This window comes from Rhinopithecus bieti, unplaced genomic scaffold (assembly GCF_001698545.2).
Source record: "Rhinopithecus bieti isolate Rb0 unplaced genomic scaffold, ASM169854v2 scaffold_23236, whole genome shotgun sequence".
In the NCBI taxonomy this organism is placed as follows: Eukaryota; Metazoa; Chordata; class Mammalia; order Primates; family Cercopithecidae; genus Rhinopithecus; species Rhinopithecus bieti.
In genome coordinates this window covers 4078575-4101069 of record NW_016811820.1, presented here as the reverse complement: position 1 = coordinate 4101069, position 22495 = coordinate 4078575, and the positions used below count along the sequence as shown (strand labels likewise).

The window sequence follows — 22495 nt, the reverse complement described above, 5'->3', positions numbered from 1 at the left end:
AAAAGAAAAAAATTGGCAAATCTATCCACGAAATTTCCATTTAGCTTTCTTGTCCCAAAACTAATTGTTTTAAAACTTTATTATTATTATTATTATTACTATTATTATAATTTTTGCAACAAGGTCTTGGTCTGTTGCCCAGACTACAGTGCAATGGTGCAATCATAGCTTCCTGCAGCCTCAACCACCTGAGGTTCAAGCAATCCTCCCGCTTCAGCCTCCTGAGTAGCTGGGACTACAAGTGCGCACCACTACACCCAGCTAATTCTTTAAAGCTTTTGTAGAGGCAAGAGTCTCACTATGTCGCCCAGGCTGGTCTCAAACTCCTGGGCTCAAGCAATTCTCCCACCTCTCCCACCCAAAGTGCTGGGATTATAGGCAATGTGCCACTATGCTCCACCCTAACTGGTTTAAGTAAGAGCTTCCACAAAAATGATGGTCACTGGCATGAGTAGTTTTCTTGCTGAGCTAGGCTGGTATATAATACTTAGAAAATGATGTTCAAGGACAAATGTTTCCAGTCAGGGGGAGCCCCCAGCAGAAACCATCCAGACTGAGAAAATCATAAAGAGATGTCAGAGGTGTTTTACGCATGAATCCAGGTTCCTCCGTGGGTCTTGAGGCTGAGGAATGGGTAGCCTTATTCTGCAGGATTTTATTTTATTTTATTTTATTTTATTTTATTTTATTTTGAAACGGAGTTTCGCTCTTGTCACCCAGGCCAGAATGCAGTGGCATGATCTCAGCTAACTGCAACCTCCGCCTCCCAGGTTCCAGTGATTCTCCTGCCTCAGCCTCCCATGTAGCTGGGATTACAGGCACTAGCCACTACAGCTGGCAGCCAGCTGGCACCCAAGCGTCATGCTGCAAAATGCATAGGAAAGACAGCGTGGGCACCAGAAAGACCCTACCCGTCTCAAGTGGCTCCTCTGGACCCAGTCTCTGCATTGCTTGGCCTAGTACATCATTTTTCCTCTGGTCTTCCTGGCTCTCCAGTGCTTTGCCTTACACACTCCAGCCCTGATTCCTTCCTGCTCATGGCATCTCCTGCTTTGAGTGATAATTCAAACTCTTCCCACTGCCCACTTCCCTGGCCCTGGAAGCATCCACAGTTCCAGGCACAAACAGCATTGGTCCCACAGCACCACAGGCAACTGACAGACGGACAGCTCCATCTCTGCCCTTGGCATCTTTGTAAGAGAAGAGGAAATAAAACAATGACATTTTGGCAAGGCGCGGTGGCTCATGCCTGTAATCTCAGCACTCTGAGAGGCCGAGACAGGCGGATCACCTGAGGTCAGGAGTTCGAGACCAGCCTGGGCAACATGGTGAAACTCCGTTTCTACTAAAAATACAAAAATTAGCCAGGCGTGGTGGCGTGCGCCTGTAATCCCAGCTATCCAGGAGGCTGAGGCAGGAGAATCACTGGAACCTGGGAGGCAGAGGCTGCTGTGAGCCAAGATCGCGCCACTGCACTCCAGCCTGGGTGACAGAGCGAGACTCCTTCTCAAAAACAAACACAAACAAACAAACAAACAAACAACAGTGACATTTCTCAGACGAGCCCATTTCCAATGGGCCAAAAGATGGGAAATCATAGATAGATAACTTGGGCATGCCCAACAGGTTGCAAATACCTGAGGGGTTCCCCCGACATGTGACTAATTTCCTGTGGAAGCCCTGAAAATATAAGAAATTGCAGTGGAGGTCCTGGAAGGCTGAGCACATCACAGTGCCTATGGCTCTTTCACAGACATCTATCCAACTGCTGGATCCAGGGCTGAAGGGAGCAACTCAGGACCCTTACAGCTGTTTCTTGTGATTTGATATTCAACTGGCCTAGAGCCAGGTGTGGTGGTGGCTCATGCCTGTAATCTCAGCACTTTGGGAGGCCGAGGTGGGAAGATCACCTGAGGTCAAGAGTTCAAGACCAGCCTGGCTAACATGGCGAAACCCTGTCTACTAAAAATACAAAAATTAGTCGGCATGATGGTGCGTGCCTGTAATCCCAGCTACTCAGGAGGCTGAGGCAGGAGAATTGCTTGAACGCATGAGGTGGAGGTTGCAGTGAGCCGAGATCAAGCCACTGTATTCCAACATGGGAGACAGTGAGATTCCATCTGAAAACCAAACAAATGGCCAGGCGTGGTGGCTCACGCCTGTAATCCCAGTACTTTGGGAGGCCGAGGTGGGTGGTTCACTTGAGGTCAAGAGTTCGAGACCAGCCTGGCCAACATAGTGAAACCCTGTCTGTATTAAAAATACAAAAAATTAGCTGTGCTTAGTGGCGGGCACCTGTAATCCCACTTGTGCTTGGTGGCAGGCACCTGTAATTCCAGCTACTTGGGAGGCTGAGACTGGAGAATCGCTTGAACCCGGGAGGCAGAGGTTGCAGTGAGCCGAGATCGAGCCACTACACTCCAGCCTGGGCAACAAGAGTGAAACTCCATCTCAAAAAACCAACCAACCAAACAACAACAACAACAAAAAGAAAGTGCTATTCAAACATGCCTACATGGCCAGGGAACAAACAGTTGTGCCCTAAATAGAATAGGGGCAGGTTGAATCCCCTCCCTTTTTCTGTAGAAATAGCAGAAAATGACAACAAGCACATCAGGATGTCATCTTCTAGGGCCTTGCCCCAGAAACCCAGAGCCATAAATCACCCACATCACTAAAGTCCCAACTGGAGAGGATGGTGTAAATTCAGGTTCACATTTATAGAGAATCAAATTATTGCTTTATTCCCAAGGAGATGAACGAGAGTGACAGGCTTTTTGGAGTTGTAAAAATGGATGCTTCCTATAAAATAACTCACAGATGCCTACAATAATTTACAATAGATCTGGCAGGCTGGGAGCAGGCAAGTGAAATTCCAAACAGAATACCACACTACTTTCCAGTGGTAGAGTGAATGGTTTGGCTATTATGATAATACATTTCAGCAGAGCAAATATATCTCCCCTTAATAGAAATACATTAGACACCATTTATAAAAATATCAACATTGCAGTTCTATCTCTTGAACTATAACTTTGACATAAATATAACACAATTTATGGATGAGGAAATCCAATTTCATGCTGTTTCAAACACATTTTTGTTTATTACATAACTACAGTTCTCTATATATGAGATAGTGTAGTACATGAAATACATGTATGGGTATGGTTCCTATCTGCGTGTCTACATAAAGATTATGAACATAATTATTGCAGATGGAATTGTTTTATGATATGCATTATATACAAGCAACATCCTTAGCACCTACCATATGACTACATCACTGTGTATCTGCAATATTGTCATAGTTATCCAGATGGTGGAAGAATAAAGTTCTCTGGATGAATAAATATTCAAGCAAGAGGTCGCAAGCCACATAGAACTCGAGTTATGTAGATTTGGGTTGAGTTCTGGCTGTTCTGTTTATTAGCTATAAGCCCTTGGACAAGCTGACTTCTGTCAATCCCAGTAGTATCTGTAAAATGGGTTCAGTAATGAAAAATGCACAGAAATCTCAGGAGCACTGAATAATGTAATGTTTATAAAGTGCTTACTATAGTGTCTGGCGTACTGTTAATGCCAATCAACAGTAGGTATTACTTTTCTCTTTTTAGAGACAGGGTCTCAGTTTGTCACCCAAGCTGGAGTGTAGTGTTATGATTAGAGCTCACTGCAGCTTCAAACTCATGGGCTCAGGCCATCCTCCTGCCTCAGCCTCTTGAGTAGCTGTGACTACAGGGGCACACCACCATGGCTGGGTAACTTCTTTATTTTTTGTAGAGACGGGGCTCCCTATTTTGCCCAGGCTGGTTTTCAACTCCTGGGCTCAAGTGATTCTCCTGTCTTGGCCTCCCAAAGCACTGGGATTACAGGTGTGAACCACTGTGCCTGGCCAGGTATTACTTTTAAGTGCTCTTTCGTCCCGTTTAATGTAATAACATTTGTGTCAACTCATTCTCAAAACTGGTACCTGCCAGCTTGCTTTCATAAGCTAAGTACTCTGAATACAGACTAACCATAGTGCAAAAAGTGCTTCTCAATGAAAACTACAAAGAAGACCAGTCTATGGTTTCCCCTCATTGTGGCTTCTCTTCCCTTCTCCCAGCAGTCCATTCTGTTCTCTGCTACCTCCACACACTAATGATAGTGTTGGTGTTTCTTGACACTCACTTCCTATGCTAGCTTTTTAAGGGCTCTGTATTGACCCTTATGTGAGCTATGTGTCCTCTCTGGCTCAGTTTTAGTATGCAAAGATTTAGTTTAACTTTGACAACCAATAGGATAATTTGGGGGAGGGAGGGTGGAGGATTTTTTTTTTCTTATGTCTGGAAGTTCTTGGATTTTTCTCCAATGTTGTAGCAATAATAGTAATCACTGAGTTTCCAGCTGGATTCATGAGACCAGCCACAGTGATGGTGGACTGGGATGAATTAGCACACAAAACAAATCCATGTTAAGCGGAAGTCCAGACCGGCAGCTTCTCTGGGAGTACGGGTTATTGGACATTGCAGAACCGAAGGCCCAAGAGAGTGCTGGGTAGAATCAACCTAAAAGTGGAGTGTTTGGTGCATGTGGCTGTGACTACACAGCAATGCCTAAAGAATGCTCAAATTTTGGTCAACTGAGTTTAGTCAACTGACTTGTAACCTCAGTAGAAAAGAAAAAACAAAAATGAACGTAATTGTTCAATGCCATATAGCTCTAACAGTCTATATCAAGGAGGTGATATAACCACACAGAGAAAATTATGTCAAATAATTTTAAAGACACTGGTTGTACATCTATAATGGAATATATCCTAGTGACAAAACAAACCATAAAGAAATATTAAACCTCATTCAATCAACTTGTTAGTATTCTTATTTTGAAACTATTATTTATATATTGTAGGATAAGTCAAATAAAAAATGATATCAATAAGAACCAAGACTTTCAGTGAAAAGTAAACATAAAATATAAGAAGTAAAAATCTGATAATTATAAATTTGAACAGAAGACATTAGTATGAAATAATGATTTACCTTTCTCTTTCTAAAAAAAAAAATCAGTATTGTCTAGCTTTGTTCATGGAAAAGGCTTAGATACAACAGCAACCTGGTAGCAATGAGCACCCTCACTGATAAGACTTCAGTCTGTAAATACAATTTCCCATTGGAAGGGATTGGGATTCTTCACAGAAATGGCTAATTCCAGGTCTAGGACAGTAAATAACAAGATAAGACAGGAACTTCTTGTTGTGCCAGAAAGCAGGGATGTTCTACAAAGTGGCTGCTTAAGCCTTTTTGCAATATTTTATTTTTGACTTTTAGGATTTATTACACATAATCTGCATAAGATTCCTTCATCAGTTACAGGCATTATGAGTATTCTTCCCAGCATGTGGCTTGGCTATTCATTTTTTAATACTTTGTTTAGATGAGCTGAAAGTTACATTTCGATTAAGTCAAATTTATCATTTTTTCTTTATTAGCGCTTTTTTTAATGTGTTCAGTCCAAAAAAGTAGTGCCCACAGCAAGATACTCTCTTGTTTTCACCGGGGCCTTTATGATCACAGACCTAAATGTGAAAGATAGAACCCTAAGGCTTGTGGAAGAAAATACATAAGAAAATGAACAGACAAGCCATAGACAGTAGAAAAATATTCACATAGTACATATCTCTGAAAAAGTAACAGTACCCAGAATACATACCATAGACCCCTGGAAATCAACAGCAAAATGAAAAGACATGATGTTTAAAAATGGACAAACGGAGATACACAAATTAACTATAAGCTCAAAAAAGGTGCTCATCCTCCTTCAAGGAAGTGTAAATTAAAACCACACTGAAGTACCCCTTCAAAGGGTAAAGAGGAGGCCGGGTGTGGTGGCTCACACCTGCTATTACAGCACTTTTGGAGGCTGAGGAAGGCAGATCATTTGAGGCCAAAAGTTCAAGACCAGCCTGGCCAACATGGTGAAACCCCGTGTCTACTAAAACTAGAAAAATTAGCCTGGTGTGGTGGTGTGCACCTATAGTCTCAGCTACTCAGAAGGCTGAGGCAGGAGAATCGCTTGAACCCAGGAGGCAGAGGTTGCAGTGAGCCGAGATCGCAGCACGGCACTCTAGCCTGGGCAACAGAGTGACTTTGTTTCAAAAAAGAAAAAAGAAAAAAAAAAACCAGGTAGAGAGGAGAAAGGAGGAAGACAGCTTCATTAATGGGTACAAACATACAGTTTGATAAAAGAAACAAGCCCTAGTGTTCGATAGGTCAGTAGGGTGACTATTGTACACCATTATCTTTTATATATTTCAAAATAGCTAGAAGAGAATGAATGTTTTTAGAATAAAGTCAAATATTTATGATGATAAATATCCCAATTACACTGACTTGATCTTTACAAATTATATGAACATATTGAATTATCACATGTACCCCCAAAATATGTACATCTATTATGTATCAATAAAATAAATAAATAAAAGTATCCTTTCGGTGTACCATGCAATAAAAAAAAAAAAAAAAAAAAAAAACAAAAAAAAACCCTGCTAGGTTTGTTAAAATAAATTCTGACAATATCAAATATTGCCATAGAGGTGGAATAGTGGAAAATGGCACATTTTGGATACCTGATTGACAGTTTCTTTAAAAGTTGAATACACATCTTCTAGATTTTCCAGCTATTCAAATCCTAGGTATTTACCCAAGCGAAATCTAAACATATGTTCATAAAAGACTTGTATATGAATGCTCGTACCAGTCCCAAATTGGAAACAATCCTATTATTCCTCAGTAGGACAATGAATAAAAAAATTGTCATATATTGACTCAAAGGAATATTTCTCAGTAAACAACAAAGACTGAGTTGCTGATAGATACACACAACTGCAACATGGAAAATCTCACAAACATTCCTTTAGTTGAAAGAAGTCAGATATAATAGAGACTATAAGGTGTGATTCCATTTATGTGACATTCTGGAACAGACAAAACTAATCTATGGTGATAAAAATCAGGGCCAGGTGTGGTGGCTCACGCCTGTAATCCCAGCACTTTGGGAGGTTGAGGAGGGTGGATCACCTGAGGTTAGGAGTTCACGACTAGCCTGGCCAACATGGTGAAACCCCATCTATACTAAAATTCAAAAATTAGCCAGGTGTGGTGGCAGGTGCCTGTAGTCCCAGCTAATTGGGAGGGTGAGGCAGGAGAATTGCTTGAACCTGGGATGCAGAGGTTGCAATGAGCCAAGATCGTGCCACTGCACTCAAGCCTGGGCGACAGAGTGACACTCTGTCTCAAAAAAAGAAAAAAAAAATCAGAAAATGCTTGCTGGGGTGGGGAGGAGGAAAGAACTGATAGGAAAAAGGGACTCTCTCAGGCAACAGAAATGTCCAATGTCAGGTTTCAGAGGTGATTATAGGGGTGTATATTCATCAGACTGTGAAATTCATCAGACTGAAGACTGGCAATCTATACATTGGATTGTATTAAATTATGCTTTAATAAAAGTAAATATGGAGTGGGCAAAAAATGAATTATGACAATGGATTTAGACACATAAAATATTTATTTAAAAAAAAGCCTTGAGTCTATACTATTGAGAAAAAAAAGAAAACTTCATTGGTCATCTTAGGAGGTTGCTATGACACCAACTCATTATTCTAAAGATGTTTAAATAAAAAGAAGAAATTAAGCATTTATCCTGCTTTTCTGGTTTGAACTGTAGTTCAGAATATACAAATAGTTGAAGAGGAAAAGTTATTTTTAATAGAAGAATTACAGCTTATAAATGCAGAATGAGTGTAGAATCTAAAAATCACCATTCTGTAGGCCCTAATGAATTAATGGGTGTAGGCAGTGATCATTGGTAGTTGCTAAAACCATTAATTAAGTGAAAGATTGATGGGAAGCTTTATAATGAATCAATTAGGCAGACAACACCTGAACTTGCTGTTGAATCCTAACAGTGAGATACAGTGAGATAACCAGACACCGTGTATCTCCCGATGTCATGCACTAGGAAATTCATAGCAGAGCCTGAAGTGTTCCTGCCAAAAAGAAAGAAAGGAAAAAATAAAGGAAGAAGTAATCAACCTTGTAGATCTAATTACAGATTAGAAAAAAAAAAAGAAGAAGATTAAAGGAACAAGTTAAAGACATCAAGAAAAATCAGTCTCCTAAATCCAGATTGTGTGAAATTGTACAGGACAAATGACTTGGTTTCTTTGACAAATGAATGACATGAAATTAATAAAGGTGAGAAGAAATGTTGCAGATTGAAAGATACTTTAGAGACAGACCAGCCAAATGCAATGTGTAGACCTTGTTGGGATTCTTATTTGAGTAAGTCGACTATCAAAACAAATTTTTTTGAGAAAAAATAACCGAGTTTTGAGAAATATTTTGGAGAAAACATGGACTGGGTAATGGATTTTCCTAAGTATAATTTTATGTCGAGACTATGTTTTTAAAGAGTCTTTATGTGTTGGCAATGCACTCTAAAGTATTTATAGACGGAATGAGACGATGTCTGGGGATTTGCTTTTAAAAAGTCAATGAGCAGTAACTGAAAAAAACAGCAAAATGTTAATATTTGTTAAAGCTGAATGATCAGTACATTTGGATTCATTATACTGTGCTATCTTTGTGTACGTTTCAAGTTTTCCATCAAAAATGTTGAATTAAAATAAAATAAATTAGCATAAAACGTAATGACTGAATTCTTCATTTTCCAGTTTGTTTTGAAGGGAAAAAAACAGTGAGACAAAATAATCTAAACCTCTCATCCACTCGGGGGAGAATTTCCAGCCTGTATAAAATTTAGCATTACAGAATTTAAGAAACTCTAAGAAGGAGGCCGTTTTTTGTTTGTTTGCTTGTTTGTTTTGAAATGGAGTCTCGCTTTGTCTCCCAGAGTGCAGTGGCGCAATCTCGGCTCACTGCAACCTCTGCCTCCCAGGTTCAAGCAATTCTCCTGCCTCAGCCTCCCGAGCAGCTGGGACTACAGGCACGTGCCACCACGCCTGGCTAATTTTTTGTATTTTTTTTTTTTTTTAAGTAGAGACGAGGTTTCACCGTGTTAGCCAGGATGGTCTCCACTTCCTGACCTTGTGATCCGCCCGCCTCGGCCTCCAAAAGTGCTGGGATTACAGGCGTGAGCCACCGTGCCTGGCCAGGAGGAACTTTTCTTCTACAACTGACTTCACGGTCCTGGACATCATTTGAAAGGTCTCTTGAGGAAGGGTTGTTTGGTGTGGTGTGTGTGAGTGTGTGCATGTGTGTTCAAGCACGTGCATGTTATAGCTTTCTACACAGATTAGCCTGTTACTCTTCTTTAAGAGGATGGCAATACATTTTAACAAAGATAGCAAAATGGCCCTGCTATCTAATGCCAGAGAATCTGTTTAATTTTTCCCCTTTTTCCATGTCCAATAAAACTTCATTCTGTACTGAGGCTGAGTAAGTTGTGTAACAGTGAAAGCTGGAAGAAAAAGGTGCCACTGCAGAGACAGCCTTACAGGTAAGCAGCTCATCAGCTGCAGCTCTAGGGAGGGGCAACAGGAGCCTCACTATCTCTTCCTGGCAGGTTACATAGAGGCAAACAGGTGGCCGGGTGCGGTGGCACACACCTGTAATCCCGGCACTTTGGGAGGCTGAGGTGGGCGGATCATGAGGTCAGGAAATCGAGACCATCCTGGCTAACACAGTGAAACCCCGTCTCTACTAAAAATACAAAAAATTATCCGGGTGTGGTGGCGGGCGCCTGTGGTCCCAGCTACTCAGGAGACTGAGTCATGAGAATTGCTTGAACCCGGGAGGTGGAGGTTGCAGTGAGTCGAGATCCCGCTACTGCACTGCAGTTGAGAAATTCAGAAACCCACATACTGGCCTGAAATTGGAGTATGGAGCAGAGATGTGAAAATAGTAAACATTTTGAAAAACTAAGTTGCTTTTCCCCAAAATTATTTTGGGAGGGGGGAAAAAAGATGATAGGCTTCAATTTTTAAAAATCCTACTTTCCTAATTTATTTTATTTTATTTTTTATTTCCATAGGTTACTGGGGAATAGGGGGTGTTTGGTTACCTGAGTAAGTTCTTTAGTGGTGATTTGTGAGATTTTGGTGCACCCATCACCCAAACACTATACATTGCACCCTATTTGTAGTCTTTTTTCCCTCACCCCCTTCCCACCCTTTCCCCTCCGGGGGAAAGGCCATTGTGTTATTCTTATTCCTTTGCATCCTCATAGCTTAGCTCTCACTTATGAGCAAGAACATGCGATGTTTGGTTTTCCATTCCTGAGTTACTTCACTTAGAATAATAGTCTCCAATCTCATTCATGTTGCTGCAAATGCCATGAATTCATTCCTTTTTATGGCTAAGTAGTATTCCATTGAATATATACACTACAGATACAGATTCTTTTTTTCTTTTTAAGACAGAGTCTTCCTCTATCACCAGACTGGAGTGCAGTGGCACGATCTCGGCTCACTGCAACCTCTGCCTCCTGGGTTCAAGAGAGTCCCCTTCCTCAGCCTCCCGAGTAGCTGGGTCTACAGGCACACGTCACCACGTACAGTTTCATTTCTTTTTGTATTTTTATTTTTGTATTTTTAGTAGAGACAGTGTTTCACCATGTTGGCCAGGATGGTATTGATCTCCTGACCTCGTGATCTGCCTGCCTTGGCCTCCCAAAGTGCTGGGATTACAGGTATTAGGCACTGCGCCTGGCCATCACAGATTCTCTATCCACTCTTTGATTGATGGGCATTTGGGTTGGTTCCACATTTTTGCAATTACGAACTATGCTGCTACAAACGTGTGTGCGAGTATCTTTTTTGTACAATGACTTCTTTTCCTCTGGGTAGATAACAGTAGTGGGATTGCTGGATCAAATGGTAGTTCTACTTTTAGTTCTTTAAGGAATCTCCACCCTGTTTTTCATAGTGATTGTTGTAGTTTATATTCCCACCAAGTATAACACATACGGCCACTACCTGCTGTAACTCACACGCTCAAACCATAGCAGGAATCCCTATGTCCTCGCTCCTCTAAGTCAGCCCACACCCTAAGCACTGTGACCTTGCAGACTCCAGGGCGGAATGGAGAACAGCCAACACTTGTTCTGGTACCTGTCTGCCAAATCCCACTCTGGCCAGAGTCTCTTCCCAGTCCTGTGTTCCCTTGACATCTCACTGTCAGGTTAGAGAGAACTGCTACTCCTCAAACTCAACATTTCTAAAACGGAACTTACTCATGTCCCCATTGACAAACCTACCCTACCAAAGTCTTCTATTTAGGGGACTGGTCAGTTGGTGGGAAACCTGGGAGGCACCCTTAATAATCCCTTCTCATTCGCTCCTCTCATTCAGTGGACCACCACTGATATAATTTGCCTCTGTATCCCCACCCAAATCCCATCTTGAATTGTGATCCAAATTGTAATCTGCACGCAATGAAGGAGGGACCTGGTAAGAGGTGATTGGATCATGGGGGCAGTTTCCCCCAGGCTGTTCTCATGATAGTAAGTGAATTCTCACAAGATCCAACGCTTTAAATGTGGCCGGGCGCAGTGGCTCACGGCTGTAATCCTAGTGCTTTGGGAGGCCAAGGCGGGTGGATCACATGAGGCCAGGAGTTCAAGACCAGCCTGGCTATCATGGTGAAACCCCATCTCTACTAAAAATACAAAAATTAGCTGAGCATGGTAGTGCACGTCTGTAATCCCAGTCACTTGGGAGGCTGAGGCATGAGAATCACTTGAGCCCAGGAGACGGAGGTTATAGTGAGCTGAGACTGAGCCACTGCACTCCAGCCTGGGTGACAGGGCAAGAGACTATGTCTCAAACAAAACAAAACAAAACAAAACAAAACATAAAAGTGTTTAGCACTTCCTCCCTTGCTTGGTCTCTCTCCTGCCACCATCTAAAACATGCCTTGATTCCCCTTCCCCTTCCACTATGATTGTAAGTTTCCTGAGGCCTCCCCAGTTATGTGGAACTGTGAGTCAATAAACTCTCTTTTGTTTATAAATTACCCAGTCTCAGGTATGTCTTTAAAGCAGTGTAAGAACAGATTAATATAACCATGCTCTGTCTATCACACCTCCTAAAGGGCACCGGTACATCCAAGTCTATCTCAGGCTTAGTGCTCCCTCCTTGCTTAATCCCCACACATGCAAATGCCTCCAGGCTGGCCTGGGGTGTCTCAGAAACATGAGATTTATCATATAATCTTTCCACCTTCTCCAAAACCTCCTCCAACAGTGCTCCTTAGAGAACAGCACCACTATTCCCCACCTGCTCAGCTTGGACTCCCACTTCTCTTCATCCCCTGCATATACTCAATCTCCAGGTCTTACCTCTTCTACTTCCTGAATTTGTCCATTCCTCTCCCACTGTCACAACCATATAGGTCAAGCCCCTCCTCACCAGCTTTTCCTGAGTGTACCCAGCTTTATCATCCATTTTCCACACGGCTGTCATAGTTATCTTTTTAGTAAACAGAAAAGTCTAATCCTCTTACTTCTTTACCACCCTCAAGGGTGGTAAGTAATGGGTACTTGAGACTATCTATGTCTCATCTATCTATCTATCTATCTATCTATCTATCTATCTATCTATCTATCTATCATCTATCACTCATCCATCTATCATCTATCAATTTATCTATCATCTATTTATATATCATCTAATCTATCATCTATATCTATCTTCTATCTATTCATCTATCATCTACATCTATCATCCATTTATCTAATCTATCATCTATATAATCTATTAAACTATCATCTATTTATCTGTCTATATAATCAGTCTGTCATCTCTATCTATATCTAGCTATTCATCAATCATCTAATCAATCACCTCTATGTATCTAATCTATATCTCATCTATCTATATCATCTATCCATCTATCTATCTCTATTATCAATCTAATCTATCATTATCAATCTTTCCATACCTATCTATATGTTTAATCTAATCTATCATCATTCTATCCCTCTATCATTATATCTATCTTTCTATCCATCATCTCTATCATCTATATCTCTATTATCTACTATATCATTAATCTATCATCTATCTCTATCATCCATCTATCCATTCATCCATCCATCTCTCTCTCTCTAATCTATCTATGTATCTATCATCTCTCTCTCTCTCCCCCCTCTTCCCACATACCTACCTATTTATCTACCTAACCTACCTATCTAAAATGTCCACAGTGATCCTTAAGAAAAAGCTAACTTTCTGCTTATCAGTCCTCACAATCTGGGCCCCACCTTGATTGTTGTTGCTGAATCTAAGACATTTTCCTCCCCCTTTCTCTGCTCTAGCCATCCTGAACTCCCAAGGTTCTCAGGACACATTTATCTCTCAGAATTCCAAATCTTTGCAGATGTTTTTCTTTCTGTCTACAATATTCTTCCTTGCACACCTCCTTCTTTGCTTATCTACATTAAACTCATTTTAAAATTCTTAAATAGCATTTCCGTAGGGAGGTTCCTCCCAACTCCCTAGACTAGGCTATATTCCCTTACTATATTTTCCCATAGCGTTGCTCTATCTTGTCTTTTCACACTCATCACAGTGCTATTTGTTTAATGAACAGCATTTCTGTTTGACTATAAATTTCATGGAGATAGAGACTCCATGTATTGACTGTGGTAGCCCCAGTGGAAATGCCTGCTGGGCTACAGAAGGCACTCACTAAGTTTCCATTATAATCAGAAGTATTCAGTTGAACTGTTGGCCATCAATCATATATGCCCCTCCATGAAAGACCAGTTTGTGAAATCTCAAGGCTCACTCTATACTTGGGCAAGACCAGGAACTTTGCTTTGAACTGTATCACAGATAAACTTGGGCTCTGCCCTACGAAGGTATTCATATAGCCAAAGATGACCTTCAGACCAGGCCTTGGACCCAACCTTGACCAATGCCAACAGGGAGAGAACCAAAGACTCATGCAATCTTAAAAGTATGAAAATGAAAATGGACTGATGGTCTGGTCCTCTCTGGGATGGACTGTTATGCAAATTACATAATTCAATGGATGTAGCAAACTTGAGCTCGAGAGTTCCAAATGGACAACACAGGCCACAGGAGGCTTGGGGAATCAGGGTTCCTGATGCCAGAGGTCTCAGAGAAGGCAGGGGGAAATCTATCTTGGTTAACGTGGATGCTAGATGGTGGGTCCTTAAAACCATAGAGAAGCGGCTAGGGCGGGGATCAGGAGGGCAGGCAGAAGGCCTTGCCAGAGCTAGCTACAGACAAGAGGGAAGCAAAACTAAGAACAAGAGACAGGGCCAAGAGACCCGTGGGAGTAGGAAATGCCATTTTCATTCAGGTTCCTGGGGCTTTGGCCATTCCAGAAGGCTCATAATTTCTATACAAGGCCAGGCACAGTGCCTAACCGCTGTGGTCCCAGCATGTTGAGAGGCTGAGTTAGGGCAGTCCCTTGAGGTCAGGAGTTTGACATCAGCCTGGGCAACATAGTGAGACCCCATCTCAACAAAAGAACCAAAAAAAAAAAAAAAAACAAAATCATCTCGTTGTAGTGGTGTGCACCTGCAGTCCCAGCTACCTGGGAGGATGAGACAGGAGGATCACCTGATTCTAGGAGTTGGAGGCTGTAGTGAGCTATAATTTTTGTCACTGCACTCCAGCTTCAGTGACAGTGAGAACTTGTCTATGTATATAAAAATTGTAGGCCTGGCATGATGACTCACGCCTGTAATCCCAATGCTTTGGGAGGCCGAGGTGGGTGGATCATCTGAGGTCAGGAGTTCCAGACCAGCCTGACCAACATGGTGAAACCCTGTCTCCACTAAACACAAAACATTAGCCAGGCGTGGTGGTGTGCGCCTGTAATCCCAGCCAGCTGGGAGGCTGAGGCAGGAGAATTGCTTGAACCCAGGAGGTGGAGGTTGCAGCGAGCCAAGATTGCGCCACTGCACTCCAGCCTGGGCAACAAGAGCGAAACTCCATCTCAAAATAAATAAATAAATAAATAAATAAATAAATAAATAATTGTAAACAACCCCTCCGAAAGAGGAAAGCCTTCAAACCCACTGCTGATGTGATCTCAGTTGGCTCAGAGACTATGAAACCCCGAGTCTGTGAACGACCCCCCAGGTCTTCACTGCCTTGAGCTTGAATGGACAGACCTAGACAAGATGGCAGGAGTTCTAACTGTGCTCCCATCTGAGTCCTGAAAGGGGCATCCCAACTCCTCAGAGAAATGGAATGGCTCAGAGACATCTTGAGCTATGCAACCAGCAATTAAGGCATCTGGGTGCAACTCTGCTTTTTAAGAATGTTATGTTTACCCTGAGTGCGAATTAAAATACACTTGTTCTTTGCCCATCACTCATCATGACTCATCTAAGCCAACACGGACTTACAGTCTGATTCCTTTCCTGGTGACTGTTATGGAGTGACAGGGAACCCAGCAAAAAGACCCCTGCAGGGGCTGAACCATGAAAAGGCCCTGGGGCTGGGCTGGAGTAGGCAAGAAGGTTATCTTACTTGAGCATCCTCAAACCCTCTTACATCCTTTCCTCCATGATGGCTTATTGGTGTCAAAATTTTGCATATGTGCACGCATGTGTGTGTGTGTGTGTCTCAGAAATCCAAATCTTTGCAGATGTTTTTCTCTCTGTCTAGAATATTCTTCCTTGCACACCTCCTTCTTTACTTATCTACATTAAACTCATTTTAAAATTCTTAAATAGCATTTCTGTAGGGAGGTTCCTCCCAACTCCCTAGATTAGGCTATATTCATTCCCTTACTACATTTTCCCATAGCGTTGCTCTATCTTGTCTTTTCACACTCATCACAGTGCTAATTATTTGTTTAATGAACAGTATTTCCGTCTGACTATAAATTTCATGGAGATAGAGACTCCATGTATTGACTGTGGTAGCCCCAGTGGAAATGCCTGCTGGGCTACAGAAGGCACTCACCAAGTTTCCATTATAATCAGAAATATTCAGTTGAACTGTTGGCCATCAATCACATATACCCCTCCATGAAAGACCAGTTTGTGAAATCTCAAGGCTCACTCTGTACTTGGGCAAGACCAGGAACTTTGCTTTGAACTGTATCACAGATAAACTTGGGCTTTTTTTTTTTTTTTTTTTGAGACGGTGTCTTGCTTGGTCGCCCAGGCTGGAGTACAGTGGCGCGATTTCGGCTCACTGCAAGCTCTGCCTCCCGAGTCCCTGCCATTCTCCTTCCTCAGCCTCCCGAGTAGCTGGGACTACAGGCGCCCGCCACCACGCCCGGCTAACTTTTGTTGTCTTTTTTGGTAGAGAAGGGGTTTCACCGTGTTAGCCAGGATGGTCTCTATCTCCTGACCTCCTGATCCACCTGCCTCGGCCTCCCAAAGTGCTGGGATTACAGGCATGAGCCACCGTGCCCAGCCCCATATTAATTTTTTAAACTTCAACTTTTGTTTTAGATTCAGAGGATACACGGGCAAGTTTCTCACATGGGTGTAGTGTGTGATGCTGAGCTTTGGGGGAACGACTGATCCCATCACCCAGGCACTGAACATAGTACCCAATAGGTAGTTTTTCAGCCTGTGGCCGCTGTCTGTCTCCCCACTCTAGTAGTCTCTGGTGTCTGTTGTTCCCGTCTTTATGTCCATGGGTACCCAATGTTTAGTTCCCATGTATAAGTGAGAACATGTGGTATTTGGTTTTCTGTTATTGCATTAATTCACTTAGAATAATGGCCTTTCACTGTATCCATGCTGCTGCAAAGGACATGGTTTCAATCTTTTTTACGGTTACATAGTATTTTATGGTGTCTGTGTACCATATTTTCTTTATCCAATCCACTGTTGACAGCCACCTGGATGATTCTATGTCTTTGCCATTGCGAGTATCACTGTGATGAACATATGAATGCAGATGTCTTTTTGGTAGAATGGCTATTATTAAAAATTCAAGACCGTGAGCTGTGGCTCATGCCTGTAGTCCCAGCACTTCAGGAGACTGAGGCAGGCTGATCACTTAAGGTCAGAAGTTCGAGACCAGCCTGGGCAAGACGGGGAAATCCTGTCTCTACTAAAAATACAAAAATTAGCTGGGTCTGGTGCGCGCCTATAGTCCCAGCTACTCGGGAGGCTGAGGCAGGAGAATCACTTGAACCTGGGAGGCAGAGGTTGCAGCGAGCTGAGATCGCGCCACTGCACTCCAGCCTGGGCAACACAGCAAGACTCTGTCTCAAAAAAAAAAAAAACAACACACACACACACACACATACACACACACACACACACACACACAAAGTTAAAAAACAACAGATGTTGGCAAGGCTACAGAGAACAGGAACACTTGTACACTGCTGGTGGGAATGTAAATTACTTTAGCCACTGTGGAAAGCAGTGTAGAGATTTCTCACAAAACTTAGAACTACCATTCAACTCAGCAATCCCATTACTGGATATATACCCAAAATAAATAAATCATTCTCACAAATGTTTTAACAATCCAATGCACCCACACAGGAATTCTGCGTTTTATTCAGTCCATGGGATTCATGATAAAGGCAAGACATCCTTTGGTAGTCTGGGGATCTGAAAGTGTGTCTCCTTTGTCTTCCTTTAGAAAGAACTTCCCAGCAAGATGCAACAATCTTGGGTGCCATGTTTTTATGTAAGAGAACAGAAGAAGAGAATGCCTTTTCTTCGTAAACGGACTGATATATTGGAGAAAGACTTTACGTCATTTAAAAGTAACCTATCTTTTCTTCTGTCCTTGGAGAATTTTTTTTCTCTCTTAACATTTAGACGCATTACTATAATACGCTTTGTTAATAGTTTCTGATTACTATTACTCAGAGCAAGATGAAACCTTTCAATTTCAATCTCATTTATTTTCTCAATTCTGGCTTTTTTAAACGTCCTTTTCTGTATTTATTGTTTTGGTCACAGGCAAGCTGCCTTTCATGCAGGCCAGAGCCCTAGAGTCAACTGCTATTTTTGTTCACAGTAAGACTTTCTATTCTTGTGTTCTTGTGACAGATCTTTACTTACTGAGGATGAAATTAAAAAGTAACAAAAAATTTCAAAGATCGTTAGAAAGATCACAGATTGACCCATTTCTTGGTTAAAAAAAAAAATCAAGAAAATAGTGTTCTCACATGAAAATTTTTCCATTGAATGAAAGCATAGGGTTTTGGGTCATTACTTGTAGGTAAGCTTGTATATGTAAATGTATGTGTATACACGACATGAAAATTATATATATGCACATATACATATTTACATAAAGCCCTGCTTCTTTATTCAGGTGGTGGGGATGGATTTCTTAAGAATGCATTTATTACGCAACTCATTTGAGCTCTAAGCAGTACAAAATAGCACAAAATGAAAGGAGAAGTAGTATTGTCTCTGAAGCGCCTTGTGTATATTATTCCATTTGAAAAAGGGAGCTCTGTCATCAGGAACCCTGTAGTCACCTGGTGGAGGCACCTGTACATGAAGTTAAAAAGGTAGTAGATGCTGGTGCCTACAGGGCTCTGGCTGTGTAGGCTGGAGTAAGAAGAAAGGACTCACTTTGGGCCAGTGTGGTCATGGAGGGATACCTGGAGAAGGGACTAGAAAGAGGTGGATTCTCCCTTAGGCTCCTTTCTACTAAAAGGCCATGCATGTGCCAGGAAGTTGGCTAAACCTAGAGGTGGACCAACAAGGGCACATAACTGTTACCTGGTGGGGTGGGAGGGCTTGGTAAACACAGGGAGCTGGACTCCCTGCCACTCCGGAGTTTCTGGTTCAGTAGGTCTGGGATGGGGCCCAAGAATTTTCACTTCTAACAAGTCCCCAGGTGAGGTGAAGGCTGATTGGAAACATGAGAACCAGAGAATTCTGTGTAGACTCAGAACCCAGGCCTTTGCCTTTCTGCAACCAACAGCACCCAATCCCACTTTAAGAACTGGCAGAAAACCAAGGTTTATGTCAAGATCAGCTTGCAGCCCACAGGATGATGTGGTTTATGGAAAGTTAAGAGGCAAGTAATTGCACTCTATGGTGACATCTATGACCCTGAGGCAAGTGACACTTTAATAAAGACCTACCCTGGGTGGCAGGGGAGCTGAATTGTCATGGAGGAGACAAAGCCAGGGAGAAATTGCCTGGGGGCAGACTGGGCTCTGCAGAGACCGTTCATTCCAGCCCATCAACAAGGAGTGAGGAATCCCCAAACTGCTTTCCACAATGGCTGAAAGAACTTCAAACAGAATTACCATTTGACCCAGTAATCTCATTTACTACTGGTTATAGAACCAAAAGAATACAAATCATTCTACCATAAAGACACCTGCACACGTATGTTCATTGCAGCACTATTAACAATAGCAAAGACATGGAATCAACTTAAATGCCCATCAATGGCAGACTGGGTAAAGAGAGTGTTGTACATGTATGCAATGGAATACTGCACAGCTGTAAGAAGAAGGACATCATGGATGGAGCTGGAGGCCATTATCCTAATCGAATTAACGCAGGAACATCCAACCAAATACCGCGTGTTTTCACTTATAAGTGGGAGCTGAACATTAAGCACATATCGTCACAAAGAAGGAAACCATAGACACTGGGGCCTTCTTGAGCGCAGAGGGTGGGAGGAGGGTGAGGATCAAACAACTACCTATCAGGTACTATGCTTATTACCTGGGTAATAATCTGTGCACCAATCTGCGCTCATTGAGGTGTCAATTACCAATACAGGTAATACACAATTCACCTATATAATAAACCTGCACATGAACCCCTGAACCTAAAACCAAAGTTAAAAGAAGAAAAATAAAAAATAAAATAGACCAGGCGTAGTGGCTCAAGCTTGTAATCCAAGCACTTTGGGAGGCCAAGTGGGGTGGCTCATAAGGTCAGGAGATTGAGACCATCCTGGCTGCCACGGTGAAACCCCGTCTCTACTAAAAATACAAAAACAAAATTAGCCAGGTGTGGTGGCGGGCGCCCGTAGTCCCAGCTGCTCGGGAGGCTGAGGCAGGAGACTGGCGTGAACCCGGGAGGTGGAGCTTGCAGTGAGCCGAGATTGTGTCACTACACTCCAGCCTGGGTGACAAAGCAAGACTCCTTCTCAAAAAATTAATTAATTTTTTTTTTTTGAGACGGAGTCTTGCTCTGTCGCCCAGACTGGAGTGCAGTGGCCAGAGCTCAGCTAACTGCAAGCTCCGCCTCCCGGGTTCACGCCATTCTCCTGCCTCAGCCTCCCAAGTAGCTGGGACTACAGGCACCCGCCACCACATCCGGCTAGTTTTTTGTATTTTTTTGGTAGAGGCGGGGTTTCACCGTGTTAGCCAGAATGGTCTCGATCTCCTGACCTCGTGATCCGCCCGTCTCGGCCTCCCAAAGTGCTGGGATTACAGGCTTGAGCCACCGCGCCTGGCCTAATTAATTAATTAATTAATTAAATTAAATAAAGGCCAGGCATGGGGGCTCATGCCTGTAATCCCAGCATTTTGGGGGGTCGAGGCGGGAAGATCACCTGAGGTCAGGAGTTCAAGACCAGTCTGGCCAACATGGTGAAATCCCATTTCTACTAAAAATATAAAAAATAGCCAGGTGCAGTGGCACGTGCCTGTAATCCCAGCTACTTGGGAGGCTGAGGCAGGAGAATCACTTGAATCTGGGAGATGGAGGCTGTGGTGAGCCGAGATCATGCCACTGCACTCCAGCCTGGACAACAAAGCGAGATTTCATCTCAAATAAATAAATAAAAAACAAAAAATAGGGAGTGAAGACAGAATGTATGTGATCCCACAGTCTGGTGGTACAGGGGCGTTGGTGGACAGGACTGTGCTGTTGGGGAAGAACCCAGGAGCCCCCTCCTTGCTTCAGGGATCAGAGACAGCCACACAGTGCTGCCTGCTAAGCAGTTCCCACCATCACCACCAAGCCTGCAGAGCCTCACACTCAGACCTTTCCTGCCAGGTCACTGCAAAACAAAATGAATCATTTCTGGAGATCTAATGTACAGCATGGTGGCCACAGTTAATGATACAGTATTGTAGACTTTTAATTTCCTACGAGGATAGATCTTAAATTAGATCTTCTCACCAGCCCCCACACACAGTGGTAATTAGATGGAGGTAATGGATGTGTCAATTAGTGTGATTTTGGTGCTCGTTTCACAATGTATATGTATATCCAAACCTCACCTCACCTGTATACCTTAAACATGTAGTTTTTTTGTTTTGTTTTGGTTGTTGTTGTTGTTGTTGTTGTTGTTTTTGTATGAGACAGAGTCTTGCTCTGTCACCTGGGCTGGAGTGCAATGGCATAATCATGGCTCACTGAAGCCTTGAACTCCTGGGCTCAAGCGATCCTCTTGCTTCAGCCTCCTGAGTAGCTAGGATTACAGGTTCACACAACCACACCTGGCTAATTTTTTATCTTTTGTAGAGTTGGTGGTTTTGTTATGTCACCCAGGCTGGTTTTGAAATCCTGGGCTCAAGTGACCCTCCTGACTTGGTTTCCCAAGTCACTGGGATTATACGTGTGAGCTAATTTTTTATTTTTTGTAGAGACAGTGTCTTGGTATTTTGCCCAGCCTGATTTGAACTCCTGGGCTCATGTGATCCTCCTGACTCGGCTTCCCAAGTCACTGGGATTACAGGTGTGAGCCACCAAAATCTGTATATGTCAATAACATCTCAATAAAGCTGTTAAAACTAAATCTGCGGGTGTAAAAACTAAACCACAAATGCCTTTGTTAGAGAGACGGGGTCTGTCTTGCTCTGTTGCCCAGGCTGGAGTGCAGTGGTGCCATCATAGCTCACTGCAGCCTCGAACTCCTGGGCTCAAGCCATCCTCCTACCTCACTCTCCAGAGTAGCTGGGACACAGACATGCACAACCACGCTTGGCTAATTTTTTATTTTTTGTAGAGACAGGGTCTTGCTCTGCTGCCCAGGCTTAGCTTGAATGCCTGGCCTTAAGTGATCCTACCACCGTGGCCTCCTAAAGTGTTGGGATTACAGGCATAAGCCACTGTGCCTGGCCTGAAAATATTAATTTAAGGAGATCATTTAAGAAAAATTTAAGAAGAGAACAAAACTGAATGGCAGTGGGAACCACCCTCTCCAGCTAATGCCCAGTGTGGGTTGCCAAGGCATGAAATCTATCAGCCAAGTTTTAGAGAGGGGAAAGCCTAGGTTTCCCTACCTAAGGAGGGGTGACAGTGCAGCTCATGCATCTCCCAGGGACAGGGCGGAGTAAACGAATCTGTCATTCATCAGCTGTAAGAAGCTTTAAATATACCCCACAGATGATCAAGCCGCTCTGCTCACAAACGTGGACACACCAAGAGGAAGGGACACCATGTCACAAACCTTGATTCCTAGTTCAATATTTTCTCCTCCGTACACATCCATGCCAGGATCCAGAAGACCGATTTCACCGAAGAACTTCCTGTTGACCACAAATGAACAGCCTATCATGGCTGGGGTCCTGCGGGAGGGAGAAAGAAAGGAAGC

General features: G+C 42.8%; 1 protein-coding gene across 2 annotated transcripts in view; it reads right to left on the bottom strand.

Moving 5' to 3' along the window:
- GALNT17 (polypeptide N-acetylgalactosaminyltransferase 17) overlaps nt 1–22495 on the bottom strand; it is a 635334-nt gene that overhangs the window by 131537 nt on the left and 481302 nt on the right. For both annotated transcript variants that reach the window (XM_017895202.1, XM_017895203.1), the window contains one exon: nt 22352–22469. In XM_017895202.1, coding sequence (XP_017750691.1) covers nt 22352–22469 — 118 coding nt within the window. The remainder of the gene's footprint in view (nt 1–22351; nt 22470–22495) is intronic.